General features: G+C 38.4%; 1 protein-coding gene across 3 annotated transcripts in view; it reads right to left on the bottom strand.

The window, feature by feature from the left end:
- Positions 1 to 21289, bottom strand: part of LOC122441472 (meiosis 1 associated protein) — a 90723-nt gene extending 69434 nt beyond the window's left edge. For 2 of the 3 annotated variants that reach the window (XM_043468089.1, XM_043468091.1), the window contains exons 1-2: positions 20954 to 21205; positions 17395 to 17686 (exon numbers count right to left, since the gene is read on the bottom strand). In XM_043468089.1, coding sequence (XP_043324024.1) covers positions 17395 to 17634 — 240 coding nt within the window. In that variant the 5' untranslated portion in view covers positions 17635 to 17686; positions 20954 to 21205. The other variant, XM_043468090.1, reaches the window with a different exon arrangement.
- Positions 21290 to 23263: the final 1974 nt, after the last annotated feature.

Below are 23263 nucleotides of genomic sequence, written 5' to 3'. Positions count from 1 at the left end.
AATGTTTATTTTCTCACTGATTTTGTAATTTTGGGTTATGAGTTTATCTTAAACTGATCTTAATGTGTGGGAATTCTGTGAGGCCTTAAGTTTATGGTGTATGTACGTCTAGAAAGGATTTGTGTTTGCTTCAGTCAGGTGCCCTGAGGTGCTATCACCCCAAGACCACTTTAAATTGTTTTAAACTTATGGTTTCCTAGACCCTGTAGATAAAGACAAATCCTAAGCTGACATAAAGGAATGTATGTAGTTTCTAGGTTTCAGCAGTGATTTCTTTCTCATCTCTACTCAGAGCTCACATAAGTTAACAAGTTTTTTTTATCATCTCCTTTGACCAGTGAGTGGATTCTTTCTGGCCCGCCTTTTCACTGAGAAAATAACCTTTTGAATGGTCTTAACTTTTTGAGCCAGGGTGGCAGTTCTAACTCTTCTTTACAAGGGCCTAATGCCTTGTCTCCTTTTCCCTTTCAACACAAAGCCCTTGGTCCCCAAGATCAGCAAATAAAGTCAAGGCTTTTATACCTGTCTAACACTGTAGTTTCCTGTTGACCCCTCTTTGGTACTTGGGGATTTCCCTTAATTTCTTATGAATTCAACTATGCATTTAAAAGATACTTGTATTTTCTAAATAGACATTTCTCCAAAGAAGACATACAGATGGCCAAGAGGCAAATGAAAAGATGTTCAGTGTCACTAATTATTAGAGCAATGCAAATCAAAACTATGAGATATCACCTCATACCAGTCAGAATGGCTATCATCAAAATATTCACAAACAATAAATGCTGGAGTGTATGTGAAGAAAAGGGAAGCCTCCTACACTGTTAGTAGGAATGTAAGGTGGAACAGTATGAAGGTTCCTTAAAAAACTAAAAATAGAACTACCATATAACCCAGCAATCCCACTCCTGGGCATATATCCAGAGAAAAACATGATCTGAAAGGATACATGCACCCCAGTGTTCATTGCAGCACTGCTTACAATAGCCAAGACATGGGAGCAACATAAATGTCCATCAGTATAAATGGATAAATATTACTCGGCCATTAAAAAGAATGAAATAATGCCATTTGCAGCAATATGGATGGATCTAGAGGTTTGTCATGGGCTTCCCTGGTAGCTCAGTTGGTAAAGAATCTCCCTGCAATGCAGGAGACCCCAGTTTGATTCCTGGGTCAGGAAGATCCCTTGGAGAAGGGCTAGGCTACCCTCTCCAGTATTCTTGGGCTTCCCTGGTAGCTCAGGTGGTAAAGAATCTGCCTGCAATACATGAGACCTGGGTTTGATCCCTGAGTTGGGAATATCCCCTGGAGGAGGGCATGGCAACTCACTCCAGTAATCTTGCCTGGAGAATCCCCAAGGACAGAGGAGCCTGGTGGGCTACAGTGCATGGGGCTGCAGGGTCAGACATGACTGAGCGACTAAGCACAGCGCACAGAGATTCGTCATACTGAGTAAAGTAAGTCAGACAGAGAAGGAAAAATATACGTCATCCCTCATGTGTGGAATCTAAAAAGAAATGATACAAATGACCTTACAAAATAGAAGCAAACTCACAGACTCAGAATGAACTTATGGTTGCCAGGGGGATGGATGCGGGGAGGGGACAGTTATGGAATTTGGGGTGTACATATACACACTGCTATATTTAAAATGGATAACCAACAAGGACGTCCTGTATAGCACACAGAACTCTGCCTAACCTTGTGTGGCAGCCTGGAGGGGAAGGGAGTTTAGGGAAGAATAGATACATGTATATGTACACCTTCTTTGTTCACCTGAAACTATCACAACATTGATAATCCGCTATACCCCAATACAAAATAAAAAGTTTAAAAAAAGATGTCTGTGTTTCATCTAGTATGTATATTGTTAGCTGGTAGAAGAGTGTGTTTCAGATATCCAGTTTATCTGTAAGTGCTTTTTTTTACATATTAAGAAGATTAATGTCATGCTGATTATATACACTGCAAATACTTACCTAGTTTGTTTTTTGTCTTTAACCTTATTTGTATTCTCCGTAACAGAAAATTTTAATTTTTATACGGTCAAATCTTCTCATTTTTCCCTTTGTGGTTTCATACCTTTTTTATCATGTTTCCAAAGACCTTCCCTACCATAAGATAGTATCCTTTTTTTTTCCTACTATTTTCCTGGTTTATTTTTTCAATAAATTTCTCATTATTGAGTAGTTTTAGATACATCAAAAAGTTTCAAAGTATGTAATTCCTATATTTTTAACTTATAGTTTCCTCTCCCTGAAATTTTTTATATATGCATCCCTTTATCATTTATTAAAAAAATAATTCGTTTAATACAACTGAGTTCCAGGTACTGTTCTAGGCCCTGCAGACATGGCAATGAAGAAAGAGCTCAGATTCCTCCTTTAATATATTGTTATACTGAGCTTATATTCTAGTGAGATAGACAATAACTGGTCAGTATACTGTGGAAAAATGTCATTCTCGTGTGGCTCTTATCCATTTGTATTCTGAGGCTATTTATCTCACTTGTTGTAAAGTTAGTAGTGAGTGGGAATTGTATTTTTTTTTAAGGTATGTAGTACATCATAAGTGGGCTTCCCAGGTGGTGCTAGTGGTAAAGAACTCGCCTACCAATGCTGGAGACAAAAAAGACGCTAGTTCTATTCCTGCTTTGGGAAGATTCCCCGGAGGAGAACATGACAACCCACTCCTGTGTTCTTGCCTGGAGAATCCCATGGACAGAGGAGCCTGGGGGACTGCGGTCCATAAAGTCGCAAAGAGTTGGACATGACTGAAACAACTTAGCATGCGTGCACGCGTGCACATCATAAGCACATGATAATAAATTTTCTAACTGGATGAGTGAATGGATGGACCTATGTCATTTACATAAACAGTATATTTTCTTCACTTATTTTTATCAGTTGTAGAATAGGCCCATTAACTCCATACAAATCCCTTCTGTTTAATCAGCAATGTTTTAAGCGTTTTTAGGGTTTGATCACCATGATAAAAAAAAATAATAAACAGTTAACACTGAGTACATACTGTGTGCCATGAATTAAGTCATTTAATATTCTTTAAGATAAGGATTTATATTGTCCTCATCTTCTGGTTGAACAAATTTTAGCTTAAGGACTCATAGTCAAGAAGAAGAGAGAGGTTAGGAACTCAAGTTGCATTTGGATCTAAAAGTTGAACCAAGACTAGTACTTCTTTATTCATAAACTGTCCACTACTCTTCAACAAGCATCCTCTACTCTTATCAGGCATATTCCTTCTTTCTCTCTGGCATTACGTTCACTTGCAACCTCCATAGATGCTTGTATTGAACTTTCAGCCTCTCCATCAGCCCCCCAACAAACACACACACATACACCTAAAATACCGTACTCTTCTTACAAACCTTAGCCTTTAAATTCTGAGCTCCGTCTCACCCCCTTTCCAACAACTCTTTCTAAATTTCTAAAGTATCGATAGTCTGTAAGTCTCTTCCAACTGTGATACACATACCACTAGGGCTATAAGAGTTCCTGGGGTACATAGGAATATACAATTTTCAAGAATTGTTATATAGATCTTCCATTTCTACTGTATTCTCTTCTAAAACTTCCATAATTATGCCTATGATGAGGGTGTCAGGCTCCTTCTTCATTCCTACCATCCCTTTAACAATTACTTGTCTTCCACTTCACAAAGAAAACCCAAAATAAAAAGGATGAGTTGAGAGGAACTTATCTTTCACCCACTATAAATTTTACTGTGATGAACTGCTATGTGGTTTTTAAAACTTCCAGGGGCACCAAACAAAGGAATAATTCAAAATATTGACATTAGTGTCTAAGAAAGAAAATGACTTGATGATTGGGTTAAAAATCTTTTGCAACCGGGTAATCTCCAATTTTAACAAAACTGAAGGAAGACTAAATTGAGTGGCAGCTAATAGATCATTAAAAGAACTTTATTTTAATGATCTATTAAAGTAAATGGATACATACATATGGATACGTATGGATATGTATGGATACATATTGAGTATGCATCCATACATATCCATATGTAATTTCTGGCATATAACTCAGAATGAATTTGACAGTTTGTTTGACATCTGTATTTATCAGGATGAGGTTTCTCAGCACTAGAAACCTCCTAGAAAATAGGAATAGGATTAATACTGAATGTTAAAAATAAATAAATAAATAAATAAAAAAGAAAAGAAAAAAAATACTCAATGTTGTGCCATTTAATCAATAATTTACTTATTCACAGATACCTTAACTAATTAAAAAAAGAACCCAATGTGTTCACCATTGAGACACATTTCTAATTAAATTTTATCCTTAATGCCAATAATTATCAAAATAGATAATATATATGTTGTTTTGATCAATTTATATGAACAGTAATTTTAAAAATAGTTCAATCTAGATAACTCTTTAGAGCCTATGGTCGTAGGAAATTTTAAAATCTGATGACATATATTTTTGATGCAGAGAAATATGATAAGATAATCAATAAAAGACTGCCAACCAGAAAGTCCTATTACATTATGATAAAACTATGGGAAGTTGAAATGGAAATATGAATTCAAGGAGAAAATGAATAATATTAATTTCCATCTGTTAAAAAGAAAAAAGAGCTTGCTCATGTACTTTTAAAATTGAAAAATGAGAGTATCAAATTCCTATAATATTAATATTTAGATTAATAAGAGTGGTGTTATAGTGTTATTTTTAAATATTGATATTTAAATATACTGGAAGTTATATCTCCTTAGCAACTACTTACACTTAGAATTTTAAAATCTAGATGTCAACATAATATATAATAGAGTATATCATTTTTCATATTCTTTTAGGGAGTACATGAAAAGAAATACTTAAAGGCTACTGGCCTCATTTGTTCTCATTTCCTTCTTGAGTAGGTTTCTTATCTTCCTATCTAGATTACAAGGTCTCTTTGTGTAAAAATTATATCCTATTTCTTCTGTTTTCCCCAGAGATTCATGAAGAGGCGCAAGTAAGCAAAGTAACATGCTCATGAATTTTATGTGTGTTTTGCAAATATTGCTTAATTCTGCTCTTTGATCAGGAAAGTTCCTTCATCCCAAATATAATTTCTCCCCACCCCACTCCCACCTGCTATTGATGCTTGGCATTCCTTCAAACAGTGTCACAAATTTTAATTCCACATTTATTCAAAATGTATATATTCTTAGGAGATGTAATGTTGATCTAGAATCGTATTAGGTTAAACTACTTCCTGAGAACAAGTTTTTGTGACGGAGAGTGAGGACAGTCAGGACTCTTACAAGTTGACTCCTTGACCTGATTGCAGACAAGCATCTTTTCTTTACTGAAGTGACCCTGAAGGGCCTATATAGGTAGGACCTTATTGGAAAAGGTCGGTTTTCATTCCAATCCCTAGGAAAGGCAATGCCAAAGAATACTCAAACTACCGCACAATCACACTCATCTAACACACTAGTAAAGTAATGCTCAAAATTCTCCAAGCCAGGTTTCAGCAACACATGAACCATGAACTTCCACATGTTCAAGCTGGTTTTAGAAAAGGCAGAGGAACCAGAGATCAAATTGCCAACATCTGCTGGATCATCGAAAAAGCAAGAGAGTTCCACAAAAACATCTATTTCTGGTTTATTGACTATGCCAAAGCCTTTGACTGTGTGGATCACAATAAACTGCGGAAAATTCTGAAAGGGACAGGAATATCAGACCACCTGACCTGCCTCTTGAGAAACGTGTATGCAGGTCAGGAAGCAACAGTTAGAACTGGACATGGAATAACAGACTGGTTCCAAACAGGAAAAGGAGTACGTCAAGGCTGTATATTGTCACCCTGCTTATTTAACTTATATGCAGAGTACATCATGGGAAACATCGGGCTGGAAGAAGCACAAGCTGGAATCAAGACTGCCGGGAGAAACAGCAATAACCTCAGATGTGCAGATGACACCACCCTTATGGCAGAAAGCAAAGAACTAAAGAGCCTCTAGATGAAAGTGAAAGAGAAGAGTGAAAATGTTGGCTTAAAACCCAACAGTTAGAAAACTAAGATCATGGCATCTGGTCCCATCACTTCATGGCAAATAGATGGGGAAACAGTGGAAATAGTGGCAGCCTTTATTTTTGGGGGTGCTCCAAAATCACTGCAGATGGTGACTGCAGCCATGAAATTAAAAGATGCTTTCTCCTTGGAAGAAAAGTTATGACCAACCTAGACAGCACATTAAAAAGCAGAGATATTACTTTGCTAACAAAGGTCTGTCTAGTCAAGGATATAGTTTTCCCAGTAGTCATGTATGGATGTGAGAGTTGGACTATAAAGAAAGCTAAGTGCCAAAGAATTGATGCTTTTGAACTGTGGCGTTGGCGAAGATTCTTGAGAGTCCCTTGGACCGCAAGGAGATCCAGCCCATCCTAAAGGAAATCAGTCTTCAATATTCATTTGAAAGGACTGATGTTGAAGCTGAAACTCCAATATTTTGGCCACCTGATGCGAAGAGCTTACTCATTTGAAAAGATCAACGATTGAAAGTGGGAGGAGAAGGGAACGAAAGAGGATGAGATGGTTGGATGGGATTACCGACTTAATGGACATGAGTTTGAATAAACTCTGGGAGTTGGTGATGAACAGGGAGGCCTGGCACGCTGCAGTCCATGGGACTGCAAAGAGTCGGACATGACTGACTGACTGAACTGACTGAAGTGAATCTTGTTATCTTAAAATGTAAATTGTGGGAGTGATTCTAGTAAGATCTTTACAACCTTGAGACATTCTTTTGATTTATTGTAATAACCAATTTATTTATTTATTTATTGGCCTTCTTTTTTTTCCCATTTATTTTTATTAGTTGGAGGCTAGTTACTTTACAATATTATAGTGGTTTTTGCCATACATTGACATGAGTTAGCCATGGATTTACATGTGTTCCCCATCCCAATCCCCCCTCCCTGTAATAACCAATTTAAAAAGTATTTAATTCCCTCACTAAGACTAGCAAGGGGGCATTTTCCATCCCCCTTCTGATGCCTGTGTCAGAAGCTTTCTCTGTCTTTTTTCATACTTTAATAAAACTCTGCTACACAAAAGTACTTGAGTGATCAAGCCTGGTTCCCGATCCTGAAGCTAAATCTTCTTCAGAGATTATGAATCTGACACCGTTCACTATAAGCTATCACTATCCAAGGGACTCTCAAGAGTCTTCTCCAGCACCACAATTTGAAAGCATCAATTCTTCCACCCTCAGCCTTTATGGTCCAACTTTCACATCTGTACATGACTAGTGGAAAAAGCATAGCTTTGACTATATGGATTTTTTTCTGCAAAGCAATGTTTTTGCTTTTAAATATGCTGTCTAGGATTGTCACAGATTTTCTTCCAAGGAGCAAGCATCTCTTAATTTCATGGCTGCAGTCACGATCCTCAGTGATTCTGGAGCCAAGAAAAGAAAATCTGTCACTGAAAAAAGCTTTCATTTTCTCCCCCATCTATTTGCCATGAAGTGTTGGGACTGGATGCCATGATCTTCACTTCTTGAATGTTGAATGTTAAGCCAGCTTTTTCACTCTCCTATTGCACCCTCATCAAGAGGCTCTTTAGTTCATCTTCACTTTCTGCCATTACAGTGGTACCATCTGTGTATCTGAGGTTGTTGATATTTCTCCCAGTAATCCTGATTCCAGCTTGTGCATTTTGCGTGAAGTACTCCTCATATAAGTTAAATAAACAGGGTAATAATATACAGCCTTGTCATACTCCTTCCCCAATTTTAAACCAGTCAGTTGTTCCATGTAAGGTTCTAACTGTTGCTTCTTGACCCACATACAGATTTCAGCGGATACAGATAAGGTGGTCGGGTATTCCCATCTCTTTAAGAATTTTCCAGTTTGTGATTCACACAGTCAAGGCTTTAGTGTGGTCACTGAAGCAGAAGTAGATGTTTTTCTGGATTCCTTTGCTTTCTCTATGATCCAACAAATGTTGGCAATTTGATTTCTGGTTCCTCTGTCTTTTCTAAACAAAGCTTATACATTTGGAAATTCTCGGTTCACATACTGCTGAAGCGTCACTTGAAGGATTTTGAACATAACGTTACTAGCATGTGAAAGAGCGCTACTGTACGGCAGTTTGTACATTATTTGGCACTGCCCTTCTGAGACTGGAATGAAAACTGACCTTTTCTGGTCCTGTGGCCACCGCTGAGTTTTCCAAATTTGCTGATATATTGAGCGCAGCACTTTAACATCATCATCTTTTAGGATTTTAAATAGCTCAGCTGGCACTCTGTCCCCTCCACTAGTCTTTGCTGTAATGCTTCCTAAGGCCCACCTGACTTCAGACTCCAGGATGTCAGGCTCTAGGTGAGTGACTACACCATTGTGGTTATCTGGGTCATTAAGACCTTTTTTGTATAGTTCTGTGTATTCTTGCCACTTCTTTTTAGTTGCTTCTGTTTCTGTTAGGTTCTTACCATTTCTGTCCTTTATTCCATCCTTATTACCAGACCATCATTGCATGAAATGTTCCCTTGATATCTCCAATTTTCTTGAAGAGATCTCTAGTCTTTCCCATTCTATTGCTTCCTTCTACTTCTTTGCACTGTTCATTTAAGAATACTGGATTTTGGTTTGCCATTCCCTCCTCCAGTAGATCATAACTCTCCATTATGACTTGTCTGTCTTGGGTGGCCCTACACAGTATGGCTCATAGTTTCATTGAGTTACACAAGCCCCTTATTCAAGACAAGGCTGTGATCCATGAAGGGGAAAGGGTACTATTATCTGTATTAATATTTATATCTGACCATTGTCATGAATTCTTTTGTTGTTTGAAATAATTTTCTAGATAATTCTTTTGGGTTTTGAAGATACATTATCATTAATCTGCAAATAATAATCATTTTATCTCTCTCTTCTTTTTTAAATTGAGTTTTAATTGAGGGAAAACTGTTTTACAATGTTGTTTCTGCTGTACAACAATGCAAATCAGCCATTATTATACACGTATCAACTCCCTCTTGAGCCTCCCTCCCCTCTCTTTCCCTCCCTTCTTTCTTTCTCTTTTTTAGCCGCTCCGTGTTGGATGTGGGGTCTTAGTTCCTCAACCAGGGATCAAACTCACACCTCCTGCAGTGGAAGCATGGAGTCTTAACCACTGGACTGCCAGCTAAGTCCCTCACTTCCTTATTTCTATATTCTAACTTTGTTTTATGTGTGTGATTATATAAGTGAAAATCTCTCGAATACTGTTAGATAACAGTGATGATAGTAAATTTAACTTACACAGGAATATATTCAATGTCTTTCATTAAGTAAGGTCTCGTTTTTGAGTTGTCATAGACAGACACTATGGGAATAGCCACCCATTTCTAGTTTTTAAGTTTTTTTTTTAATGATTGGATATTGCCTTTTATTAAATACCTTTTTCTTAGTACCTATGGAAAAAACACTATCAAATTTTTATTAGATATATTAACATAGTAAACTATATTAATAGATTTCAATATTGCACCTTCTCTGCATTCTTGTAGATGATTTTTTAAATACAAGTTGGATTCTACTGCTAATACTTTAGCTGGGATTTTGGGTGAGATGGATTTGTAGTTTTTCTTTCTTTGCAATATTTGTTGCATTTTAAGATCAATATTATGTTATTTTCATAAAAAGAATCTGGAAGGATATTTTTTCTTTCTGCAGTATAAAACAGTTTAAAAAATGTAAAGATCTGTTCTTTAAAAGTTTGGTATTATTCCCCTGTAAAACTATTCAGTTCCAGTACTTTATTTTGGGGGAGGGTAGTTCTTTGATAACTTTCCCATTCCTTTTATGGGAAATGGTGAGTTTCTATCTCTTGTGAATTCACTTTTGGTAATTATATTTTCATGGAGAATTATGTATTTCACACAAGTGTATCTATGGTTACTTTGTTTTTACCTTATTTTGTATATACATGCCTTTCCCACTGCTCTTTTCCTAAAGCTAAGTTAACTAATAATCATTGATCTATATTTCCTATTTTCCCCCCGAAGAACAAATTTAGATTTATTCATTTGTCCTACCATTTTCTATTTTCATATTCATTACTCTTTGCTTTTATCTTTATTTTTTTTCTTTCAGCTTTCCTTAAGCTTGTTTTTTCTTTTCTTCTTGAGTTCCTTGCTTCATTTCAGTTTTTGTTTACTAATAAAATTTAAAATAATAAAACATAGTTTAAAGATGATTTTTTCTCTTAGCATTGCCTTTTTTGTATCACATATGTTTTGATACATAGTGTTTCATTATTATTATTTTCTAGATACACTACAATTTTTGCCTGAATTTCCTCTTTGACTCAACAGCTATTAAACAGCACAAAAATTTCCAGGTGGTAGAGACTTTTTGTTCTCTGTGCCTGCTACTTATTTCCAGTTTTACTGCACTGTGTTCAGGGAATGTTGACTGATCTATTTGTAGTTTTTAGAATTCATCTAAGTTTTTGGGTTTGTGTTATGGCTTAACATACTGTCAACTTTTGTGAATATTCCATAAGCACTTCAGGAAGGTGCAGATTTTTTTATACATATATTTCTTTTTAAAATGTTGATACTATATTATTTGGTAGTTGATATTCAAAATTGTTATATTTTTAATAGACTCCCCCTCCAGCAAGCCCTCTGTATTGAATATATTTCTTATGCGTCACTTGGTAATTCTCGACTCTTCCCTGCTTTGTGTCGATACTATAGTGCCATACTTAGTCTTGTTTAGTGCTTTCTGCTCCAAATTCAATGATGTCTGATATTAAAATCACGGTTTTTTTTCTAGGGGTACACTTGCTTAGTATACCTTTGCCCTTCCTTTTATTTTCAACTTTTCTGAATCACTTTGTTACAGTCTCTTGAATACAGAATTTTGTTTTGTAATCAAATCTGTGTTTTTTAAATGTTTTAATAGGTAAGTTTAGGACACATTTATTAATGTTACAGATATAGTTATTTTCAGTAATATTATTTTAAGCTATATACTGTTTTCATAAATTTTGAAAAATCACTATACTGTGTAAATTTGTTTGCTCTATTATGTTTTTTCTGTCATAATTAGAAAGGTTTGTATTTGTTCTAGTGGTTGTCTTTATAATTTCATGTTTATATAATTCGTGTAAGTTATTTCTTTATCAATATCCATTAATGAGCAATGAAAATCTCCACTATACAATGATAAAGTTTGTACATTTCCTTTTCTTACTCTTCCCACTCTCCTCAATTATAGTTTATATATTATCTTTGGGCTTCCCAGGTGGCTCAGTTCTGAAGAATCTGTCTCAAATGTAGGAGATGCAGGTTTGATCCCTGGGTCAGAAAGATCCTCTGAAGAAGGAAATGGCAACCCACTCCAGTATTCTTGCCTGGAAAATCCCATGGACAGAGGAGCCTACTGGACTATAGTCCTTGGGGACTAAACAGCAACCTAGCGACTAAACAGCAGCAGCATATTATCTGTATTGGAGTTTATCTTTATGTTACTTTATATAATACATTCCCATTATTTGCCACTTTTAAATGATTCTATTGAAGATCAGCTAGTAAGGATAAGAAAATAAATGTCATAGCCAAATTACAGCACTACTGATCTTCAAATACCATTGTAGATCTTATATGATTTAAATAACTTCTTTGCTCTCAAAAAAAAACTAAAAGAATTGATAAAATCATCACAGTAATGGAATTCTTCTGAAACTCTTTGAGAGATTAATCATTTTAGAATTTATTTATATTAAGAGCACAATGGATATGAAAGGAATTCTAATATTTTAATTATGAATCCTTGGTCAAGATTCCTCATGAAAAGTTCAGAATTATTTTATTATATTTATAAATCAAATGTGAGGAGATAAATTGAAGTGTTCAACATAGCCAAGACTCCCTACCTGCTCTCTTTCTCCATTTATATTTTGAGCTAACTCTGCAGATAGAAAATGTCAGATACTTAGATAGGTCAGAGAAAATGGATTTAAACAAAGATGGGACTCTTCTATACATAAGGTGAGCTTCTCAGGTGGCCCAGTGGTAAAGAATCCGCCTGCCAATGCAGGAAAATCGCAGGAGACATGGGTTTGATTCCTGGTTGGAAATGATTCCTGGAGGAGTAAATGGCAACCCATTCTAGTATTCTTGCCTAGGAAATCCCATGGTCAGAAAAGCCTGGTGGGCTACAGATCATGGGGTTGCAAAAGAGTCAGACACAACTGCGCATGAGCACGCACACAGGGATACATGAGGTGATGGCATCGTTTCAGTGATCTTCTTGAGCTTTTGACCATGGGTGAACTCATTGATCTTCTGGAAGGAAATTCTGACTTCCAATTTTTCCTGAATTATTAGTCAGTGGTTTTTAGTCTAGAACTGTCTGTCTTTCCTAACAGAGTGATTAAGGGATCAAGGGATTCACCTAGAGACAAATGTACTGAGTACCAGAGGCATAGAACACAGTCACTAGAAGAAGGAAATAAAAATCCTTTTACCTTTGTTTGGGACATAAGCTCATCTCCCAGAAGCTTCCTATGCTGGATATTTTCTATTTGCCCTTCCAGACCAATCTCAACTTTTCTCTACCCCTGTTGCCCGACAGAAGATAGATATAACAGCCAAATGTGGTCATGGGACAGACATGCACAAGGAAAATGGCACAGCAGAAGAACATATTTGTCTTATGGGTCATGTGGCTGTAAACATCACTATCACCTTCACTCTGTCCTCAGTGTGCTTGTACGAAACTCCAGTTTTATGGAGTGAGAATTTTACAGTTTGTTTAGTCATTCACGAGTTAATAGACATTTGCAGCTCTGCTGTTTAGTGGGTACAGATTTGAGATTGCTGTCTTCTTGGACTTTCCTGGCGGCCCAATGGTCAAGAGTCTGCCTGCCAATGCCAGGAACATAGGTTTGATCCCTGATCTGGGAAGATTCTGCCTGCCATTGGGTAACCAAGCCCGTACTGAGCCCGCATTCTAGAGCCTGTGAGCCACAACTACTGAAGCCTGTGGCCTCGAGTCTGTGCTCCACAACAAGAGAAGCCACCACAACGAGAAGCCTGTGTGCTGCAACTAGAGCGCAGTCCCTGCTTGCTGCAACTAGGGAAAGTCCATGAGCAGCAATGAAGCAAAAAATACATATTAAAAAAAAAAAAGATTGCTGTCTTCTTGCTGGATTGACTTTTTTTTTCTTTTGGAAATTTTTAAAAAAAATTATAGTTGCTATACAATGTTGTGTTAGATTCAGGTGTATAGCAAAGTGAATCAGATATTGAACATAGTTCCCTAGCTATACAGTAGTGCGATGGCCAAATCATATGGTAACTATTTTTAGTTTTTTAAAGAACCTCCATACTGTTCTCTATAGTGGCTGCACCAATTTACATTCCCACCAAAGTGTAGGAGGGTTCCTTCTTCTCCACAGCCTCTCAGGCATTTATTACTCGTAGATTTTTTTGATGATGGCCATTCTGACTGGTGTGAGGTGATACCTCACTGCAGTCATTAGTATTTGCATTTCTCTAATAATTAGCATTATCGAGCATCTTTTCCTGTACTTCTTCATCATCTATATGCCTTCTTTGGAGAAATGTCTACTTAGGTCTTTTGCCCATTTTTCATTTTTTTTATAGAAATGTTTGATATTGAGCTGTTTGTATACTTTGGACATTAAGCCCTTGTCAGTCACATAATTTCCAGTTTCTGCCATTTTGTAGATTGTCTTTTCATTTTGTTTATGGTTTCCTAGTTTGATTAGGTCTCCTTTGTTTGTTTTTGCCCTTATTTCTTTTGCTTTGGGAGACTGACCTAAGAAAACATGGCTGCAATTTACTTCAGAGAATGTTTTGCCTATGTTCTCTTCTAGGAGTTTTATGCTGCCATGCTTCATATTTAAGTCTTTAAGCTATTTTGAGTTTATTTTTATATATGGTGTGAGGGAGTGTTCTAACTTCATTGGTTTAAACCTGGCTGTCCAGCTTTTCCAAAACCACTTGCTGAAGACACAGTCTTTGCTTCATTGTATCTTCTTGTTTCCTTTGTTAAAGATTAATTGCCTGCAGGTGTGTGGGCTTATTTCTTAGCTCTCTATTCTGTTCCATTAATCCATATGCATGTATTGGAGAAGGAAATGGCAACCCACTCCAGTGTTCTTGCCTGGAGAATCCCAGGGACTCAGGAGCCTGGTGGGCTGCTATCTGTGGGGTCACACAGAGTCGGACACGACTGATGTGACTTAGCAGCAGCAGCAGCAGCAATCCATATGTCTGTTTTTGTGCCAGTGCCATGCTTTTTTTTGTCTACACCATGTGGCATGTGGGATTTTCCCATGCCCCCTCCAGTGGGAGCGTGGAGTCTTAACCACTGGACTGCCAGGGAGCCCCCATGCTGTTTTGATTCCTGTAGTTTTGTAATATTGTCTGAAATCCTGGCTGGGGGCGGGGGTGGTTATGCCTCCAGTTTTGTTCTTTTTCCTCAGGACTGCTTTGACAATCCTGGGCCTTTGGATTCCCTATAAATTTTAGGATTATTTATTCTTGTTCTGTGACTCTTTTATCACTCTGTGTGTCTGTGTGTGCACGCTCAGTTGCTCAGTCATGTCTGACTTGTTCAGCCCCATGGACTGTAGCCCACCAGGTTCCTCTATCCTTGGAATTTTCCAGGCAAGAATACTGGTGAGGGACTGCCACTTTCTACTCCAGGGGATCTTCCCAACCTAGCAATCAAATCCGCATCTCTAGCATCTCCTGGTTTTTTTAAGTGGCTGTTTTAAGTGTTACATTATACATACATCTTTATCACAGTATACTATTGTCAATATTTTATCATTTTGAATGAAGTGTAAGAACCTTAATTTTCTTAAGTCCTTTTATCCTCCCGTTTATAATGTAATTATCCTAAGTAGTTCTTCTATATACACTAACAACCATATCAGACAATGCTATAATTTTTCTTTCAATTATCAAATATAATTTAGAAGAGTCTATAGAAAATCTATTATATTTATCTATATTTTAATTCTTTCTACTTTTTCTTCCTTCTGGATATTCCAAGAGCCTTTATAATTTCCTTTTTGTTTCAAGAACTCCCTTAAGTAATTCTGTTAAGGTAGGTCTGTTGGTGACAAACTCTTAGCTTTCCTTCATCTGAGAATATCTTGATTTCTGAATCATTCCTTAAGGATATTTTTACTGGATAGAGTTCTACGTTAGCAGTTCTTCTTTTCTTTCAGCATTTGAAAAATGTGACACTTCCTCTGGCCTTCATGGTTTCTAATGAAAAAAATCTATTACTTGAATTGTTTCTCCCTTATAGGTAAGCTGTAAGTGTCCTGCTGTCAAGAATTTTTCTTTGTCTTTGTTTTAAGGATTTTAATTATGTGTCTTAGAATGGATTTCTGCAGCCTCTTGAATCTTTAGATTTATAACTCTTGCCAAATTTGGGAAATTTTCAGTGATTACTTTTTAAAATATTTTTCTAGTCCCACCCTCCTTTCCCTTTCCTCTTGGACTGTGATGATATATTAGCTTTTTGTTATAGTCTCACAGATCCCTGAGGCTTCGTAAATTTTTTTTAAGTTTCTTTTCTCTCTGTTACTCAGATTGGGTAATTTCTATTCTGTTTTCAAGTTCCTTTGTCTTCTTCATTTTGCTGTTGAGCCTATCTATAGTAGATTTTTGTTTTTAAAATTGAGTATTGCATTTTCCAGTTCTAAAATTTTTATCTGGTTTTTCTTTATATTTCTATTTCTTTGGTGAGACTTTATATTTTTCCATTTAAGCATATTCATAAGTGCTTGTTGAAACATTTTTATGATGGCTGCTTTGAAATCCTTTTCAGATAATTCTAACATCTGTGTTATCTCAATGTTTGTTGTCTCATTTAAGTTTGGATTTTCCTGTTCCCTGATAATCATGGGATTTTTTTAAAATTGTATTCTGGACACTTTGGGTATTATGCTGTAAGAATGAATCCTATTTAAATCTTCTGTTTTAGCAGGACTTTTTTGTCACTGCACCAGTGAAGGAAGTGGTTTCCACATAATCATCGCCAGGTTGGGTGTGACTCTATTTGGTCTCTAATTATATCCCAGAAGGGAGAGTGTCTGGTTATCTCTGGGTGGGGGTGGAAGCTCAGGTTCCTCATATGCCCCCCACTGACACCCTGGGAATAGAGAAGCTTCATTACCATTACACATTTCACTAGGAAGAAAGTCCTGTAACTTCTGGCTTCCCACTAGGCTTTCACTGACACCACTCTGCCTTGGAAGTAAAAAGATGCCTCACTGCCACTCTCCACATGGCCTCCACTCTGCTGCCTCCAATATCACCTCAATAGGGAGGGGGTGAGATAGTTACCCTGTTAAAGTTGAATAGGTTGCGGGGAGTCCAGGCTACCATATGGCTTCATGGACACTATGTGGGAGGAAGTCTTATTCACACTAGGTAGGAATCAAAGTCCTGGCTTTCCACTGGGTCTTTTCTGAGTATCCCAACAGCAAGGCTGCTTAAGGGGATTTACTAGAACCTCTGAAGTCTTTCCCATCCCTAAGACTCTGAGCTTTGTAAAGGGGAGGAAGTAAAAAATTGGGTTTGTTTGAGGAGGAAAAGAGTTATCTAAGTGTGAGGGAGCTTGGTAAAACCATTGCCCTTAGCCCATTCTGAAACTAGGGGGCGTTTCACCTGAGTCCTGTGTAAAAAATATTTTCATGTTTCTGCACAGATGGGGCTTCCTGAGCAAAAAACTAGAACCTGGGTCAAAGGACAAGTTTTGGAAATTAAAGGGTGGTAGAGTAGCCAGAGACTTCTGAAGAAATTCAGAGATTTATTTCCTTGTGTTTACATTTCAAAGGGGGATGAGAGAGGTCAGTTGCTTACATTCCAAAGAACTGTAAATGCCAAGGTTTCTCTCTCTCAGGAGTGGAGGTGGGGGGCAAGACGTAGCTTATTTACACTCTCATATTAATAATTTTTGGGGATTCCCTGGTGGCTCAGACGGTAAAGCATCTGCCTACAATGCGGGAGACCCGGGTTTGATCCCTGGGTCGGGAAGATCCCCTGGAGAAGGAAATGGCAACCCACTCCAGTATTCTTGCCTGGAAAATCCCATGGACTGAGGAGCCTGGTAGGCTACAGTCCATGGGGTCGCAAAGAGTCGGACACGACTGAGCGACTTCACTTTCACTAATAATTTTGGGGTTCTTTTCCTTCAGTACAAATCCCCTGTGTATAGGATGACATGAGGCTCTCATTGTGTTGCCTGTGGGTCATGGGTATGGGGAATGGGCACAGTTATTGCTGTAAGTAATAATAACTGATCTCTGTTCCAGAACTCTCACCTCTGCTTTCAGGATAAAATAAACAAGGATAGATATACTTACCACAAAAGGGAGGATGCACTCGTGCTGATTTTGTACAATGTATAAGCTGAAGAGAGGGATGCGGCTGGGGCCCATCAAGCTGCAGGCTAGAGAGAAAAAGTTCTGCAGAGCCTCACAGAGATTGGAGCAGACGTCAGCCCAGGATGGTAGAGCAATATGCACAATGAGAAGCCTTGGAGGTTGCTGGTACATCTGTGTGGGATTAGAGGGCCTTTTACTAGCTATTTGCCCATGATACATGGCAGCCAGACCAGAGGTGGAACTGTAGGTACCACTGAGATATTCTCTACACCTGTAAGAAAGAAAAGAGAAATCACTGGTTTTCATAAAACTGAAGGTTGAAACAATGAACACAGATCTAGGGGACTAAGCCTAGAAAGAAGGCAAACCAGGTGATGACTCAAGTTTCTCTAGGCTATCCTAATCTTAACAGCTGCCAAGGTATCTAGATGTTTGCCTGTAATGTAAGGCTGAGGATGATTAGCAATGTTGACTGGAACTAATCAAAAAAGTCAAACTCTAGCCTCAAAGTAAGCCATCTGCCTTCATGAACTTTGTTTCTTTACTGGCATTGTACTATAGTATAATTTGTCTCTATGACTGCCTCTCCCACTGTATTGCGAGCTTCCCAAGGACAGAGAAATTACCAACTCTATATATCAGAGCTTAGCAAAGTGTTTGTTTTGTACATAGTAATTCTTAAAAGTGAAAATATAACTACATTTTCACCCTCCAAGACTCACTCAAAACCCTTTATGACTTGCTCTTCAGTCTTATTGGAGGCTATTCTTTACCTCAAACTTTTCACTGAAATAAAACTAAATATACCGTTAACTTCAGTGCGTTTGCTCATGCTGTTTTCTCTACCTGCAACAGCCCTGCCTTTTTTCTTTACTGGCTACTTACACTTATCCCCAGGGCTCAGATTTGGAAAGGAGAACAAATGAAGACTTGGAACAAACACCAGCAATGAGAAGGGAACATCATTACAAATACTCAAACATGGAAAAGGTTACAAAAGGATATAATGAACAACTTTATACCAGTAAGTTTAATAAAATGGACAAATTTCTAGGAAATCATATTTAACAGACACTAAATCAAAAAGAAATTTAAAAACCAGAAATAGTCTATAACCAGTGAAAAAATGTAATTGGTAGTCAAATATGTTCCCATGAAGTAAACTACAGGACCACATAATTCCACTGAGGAGTTCCATATTACTCTCAAAGATCAAGAATTTCAAACAGATTCTTGCAGAGCACAGGAGAACACCACTCATTTTAGCAGGTTAGCATAACCTTTGATACTAAAATCAGATAATTTTTTATAAGAAAAAAATTATAGGACAATCTCATCCATGAACTTAGAAGTAAGAATCCTTAGCAAAATATAAGCAAATTGAAAAAAGCAATATATAAAAGGAATAACACATCATAACCAAGCTGGGTTTATCTCAAGAACATAAGGTTGACATAACATTAGAAAAAGTCACTGTAATTTATCACATTAAAAGATTAAATAAGAAATATTATATGATCATCTCAATAGATGCAGCAAAACAACATTCATACATGATAAAGAGTCAATCTCAGTAAACTAGGAGTAGACAATAGGAATAATCTGATAAAATGTTTATAAAAACAAGCAAATACAGTTCTTAATGTTGGTGCTGAAAGTTCTCCAAGACAAGGAGGCTGCTACCATCACTTCAACACAGTAGTGAAGGTAGCAATAAGGCAAGACAAATAAACTTGGCACATTAAAAAAAAAAAGCAGTGCAATGGAAGAAATAAAACTGTCACTGTTTGCCAAGATGATATGACTGATTGTTCATACAGAAAATCTAAAAGAATCTACAGATTTTATAATTTCATAATTTTCCCTAAAGGTCTCATCTTTTATTAAATTTTATTCTTAGAGATGGGCTTCCCAGGTGGCTTAGTGGTAAAGAATCCACCTGCCAAGGAAATCAACCCTGAATATTCATTGGAAGGACTGACGCTAAAACTGAAGCTCCAATACTTTGGCCACCTGATGTGAGGAGCTGACTCATTGAAAAAGACCTGATGCTGAGGAAGACTGTGGGCAGGAGGAGACAGGGTTGACAGAAGATGAGATGGTGCATCACCGACTTAACGGATTTGAGTTTGAGCAGAGCCTGGGGTGCTGCAGTCCATGCGGTCGCAAAGTATTGGACAAACTTAGCGACTGAACAACAAATGCAGGAGAGTAGGTTTAATCCCTGGGTTGAAAAGATTCCCTCGAGAAGGAAATGGCAACCCACTCTAATATTCTTGCCTGGAAAATTCCATGGACAGAGGAGCCTGGTGGGATACAGTCCATGGGGGTTGCAAAAGAGTCAGACACACTCTTTTGTGTGCTAGATCAAGTGTGCTAGATTCCTGTTGTTCAGTTGTGTCCAACTCTTTGCAACCCCATGGACTGCAGTATGCCAGGTTTCCCTGTCCTCCACTATCTCTCAGAGTTTGCTCAAACTCATGTCCATTAAGTCTGTGGTGCCATCCAACCATCTCATCATGAGTCATCCCCTTCTCCTCCTGCCCTCAATCTTTTCCAGCATCTGAGTCTGCTCTTCACATCAGGTTCTCAATATTTATCTACTGTATACATAGTATCGATAGTGTATATATGTCAATCCCAATCTCCCAATTCATCATCCCACCCCACAGTCATTTTTAGACTGTACAATTCCAATACTATTCTTTAAATGAAGTAAAAGGCAGCTTTCTTCCTTGTATCACCACACACGATAAATTAATGCATCTAATGCGTCTGGGCATGGTTCTAAGCAGCATCTGACTATTTGTGATCCTATATTTTCCACTTTTGACAAGAATGTCCACTCTTTGAGGTTCCTCTGTTTACACCTTGAACCACCAAAAGCCATCAAGTTACTCCCTTACCAAAAAACTCTTCAATGGCTTCCACATACACTTGGAACAAAATCTGACATCTCTACCCTGGATCCGAAATTCTGCAGGCATCCTCCTCCCAACTCTCTGTCATCCTGCCATGCGACACCCCGCCAACCCCCTCCCCTGCTCCACATTCTTGCCCTTGCCCGCCCCCTTCACCTCCCCAAGGCGGTTGGCTGCTTGCTCTGGATCCTGCCTCTGGATATTCTCTTTTGAGTGGTCCCCTCCTTAACCCTACTCATCCGTTAGGTCTCAAACTTCAGGTCTGAATAGCTTAGGACCCTTTAATAAGCCCCTATAAAAGCGCCTGTAACTTCTATATTGAACACTTTACGTGTTATGAGTCAATGGTTCTCCCTCCCACTGGGTTGCGTTAAAAATTTCATGATCCTAAGCACCTTTGTTTTCATGAACCCTCATTTAAAAGAAAAAAAACTTAAAACATTTTCGTACGCCCTCAAATTTCGTTCCCCCACCCTTGTAAGAAAAACCAAACCAAACTAAACCCCTTTTCTTTGACCCAAAGGTTTCACTGTTTCCTATTGATTTACAAGAAGTTAATATATTTTCCTGCCCCCCTTCCCACTCAAAGTGTCTTGGGCTGTCAGCAGGGCACCTACCCGGCCTGACTGGCGCCTAGCCCCCAGGCGCGGGAGGGTCAGCAGAGGAGGAGACTCGGCTCTGCCCGCCCTGTCAGAACCGCGAGCGGCAGGCGGCTTCAGACACGCGTCTGACCTGGGCCTCCGGGCGTCAGGCTTCCCTGGCAGCTGACCGGTCTGCCTGCCGACACCCTCGTGAGGGCAGGCCCGAGCTCGGCCCAAGCCTTTTCTGCGAAGCGCTGTCGGCAACGCTGCCCCCAGCTTTGGGTCCTCTACCCCGTTCCCACACCTGCAGAGAACCCCCACTTCGTGAAGGCAAAGACCCGGCTGCCCGGCCCTTCCGGCCGTCGGCGTGCTCCACCGCTTCGGAGAGCGCCCCCCTCAGGCCGGGCGGCTCACTGCCGACGCCTCCTCAGGTCCTTTTGAGGCTGCTCTTTGGGATCGCGGTCTTCAAGGCTGCACCAGGGTTAACAGCCCTTCTTTGGCGCTTAGGTAGAGTTTCGGATTTGTGTTGAGAATATTATGCCAAACCCGACACTTCCTCAAGCCACTCCTACCCCATGAAACTCCAGCGGTATCCCAATCTTATTCCTGGGTTCACTCATTGAGTCCGTCACTCTTTTTCTTCCAACTTTGTTGAGATATGTGATTGACATCCAGTACTGTATACGTTAAAGGTGTACGGCATGATGCTTTAACTTACATACATCACGAAAGGCTTGCCACAATAAATTTACTGAATATCCATCATCTCACAGAGATACACAATTAAAAAATTTTTAAAAAATACATTTTTTGTTGTGATGAGACCTCTTAGGATTTACTCTCTTTAACAACTTCCATATATAACATATAGCAATGTTAGTTACATTGTACATTATATCCCTAGTACTTACTTATAACTGGGATTTTGCAGTCAAATGCTCTACCACTGAGCTATACCCCCTATAACTGGGATTTTGTACTTTTTGATTGCCTTCATCCACTCCAACTTGCCTCTGGCTCTGGTAACCACAAATCTGATCTCTTTACTATGAGTTTTTTTCTGTGTTTTTGAAGTATAATTGACCTTTAAAATTGTGTTAGTTCCTGTTAGACAACATAGTGATTTGATATTTCTATACATTTCAAACTGAACATCACGATGCATCATTATTTTTGTCACTATACAAAGATATTACATAGTCACTGACTATATTTCCACACTGTACATTTCATACCTGTAACTAATTTATTTTGCAACTAGAAGTTTGTACCTGTTACTCTCCCTCACCTATTTCATTCCATACTCCCCTCTCCCCGCCCCCCACCCTCTGGCAACCCTGTTTGTTCTATCTATACTCTGTTTCGTTATGGTTGACTGTTCACTTGTTTTGTATTTTAGGTTCCACATATAAGTGAAATCATAAAATATTGTAATTGTCTGACTCATTTCACTTAGCCTAACACTCTCTAGGTGTAACCATATTGTTGCAAGTGGCAAGATTTCATTAATTTAATGGTTGAGCAGTATTCTGTTGTATATACGTGCATGCTTGTGTGTGTGTGTGCTAAACCGCTTCAGTTGTGTCTGACTCTGTGCGACTCAATGAACTGTAGCCCTCTAGGCTCCTATGTCCATGGGATTCTCCAGGCAAGAGTACTAGAGTGGTTGGCCATGCCTTCCTCCAGGGGGAATATTCCTGACCCAGGGATCAAACCCAAGTCTCTTACATCTACTGCACTGGCAGGCAGGTTCTTTACCATTAGCGCCACCTGGGAAACCCCATATATGTGCAGATATATTTGTATATATATGTATATCACATTTTCTTTATCCATTCATCTATTGATGGGCTCTTGGGTTGCTTCTATATCTTGGCTATTGTAAATAATGCTGTAGTGAACATAGAGATGCATGTATCTTTTCTAATTACTGTTTTCATTTTCTTCAGACAAATACGCAGGAGTGGAATTCCTGAATCCTATGGTGGTTCTATTTATAATTTGTCGAGGAATCTCCATACTGTTTTCCATAGTGCCTGCACCAATTTAAATTCCCACCATCAGTGTCTGAGGCTTCCCTTTTCTCCACACCCTTGCCAACACGTTATTTGTTGTCCTTTTGGTAATAGCCATAGTGACAGATGTGAGGTGACATCTCATTGTGATTTCAATTTGCATTTCCCTGATATTAATAATCTTGAGCATTTTTTGATGTCCCTGTTGCCCATCTGTCTGTCTCCTGAATGAATAAAGTGGACTTATGAACATGCTCCTGGAACTGAACGTGTTCATATGTAGTGGACTTACTATAGTTCTTAGTGTATAGAAATGCAACTGATTTCTGTA

This window comes from Cervus canadensis, chromosome 5 (genome assembly GCF_019320065.1).
Source record: "Cervus canadensis isolate Bull #8, Minnesota chromosome 5, ASM1932006v1, whole genome shotgun sequence".
Lineage (NCBI taxonomy): Eukaryota > Metazoa > Chordata > Mammalia > Artiodactyla > Cervidae > Cervus > Cervus canadensis.
The sequence above is the reverse complement of the archived record's forward strand: the minus strand, read 5'-3'. Positions and strand labels throughout refer to the sequence as shown.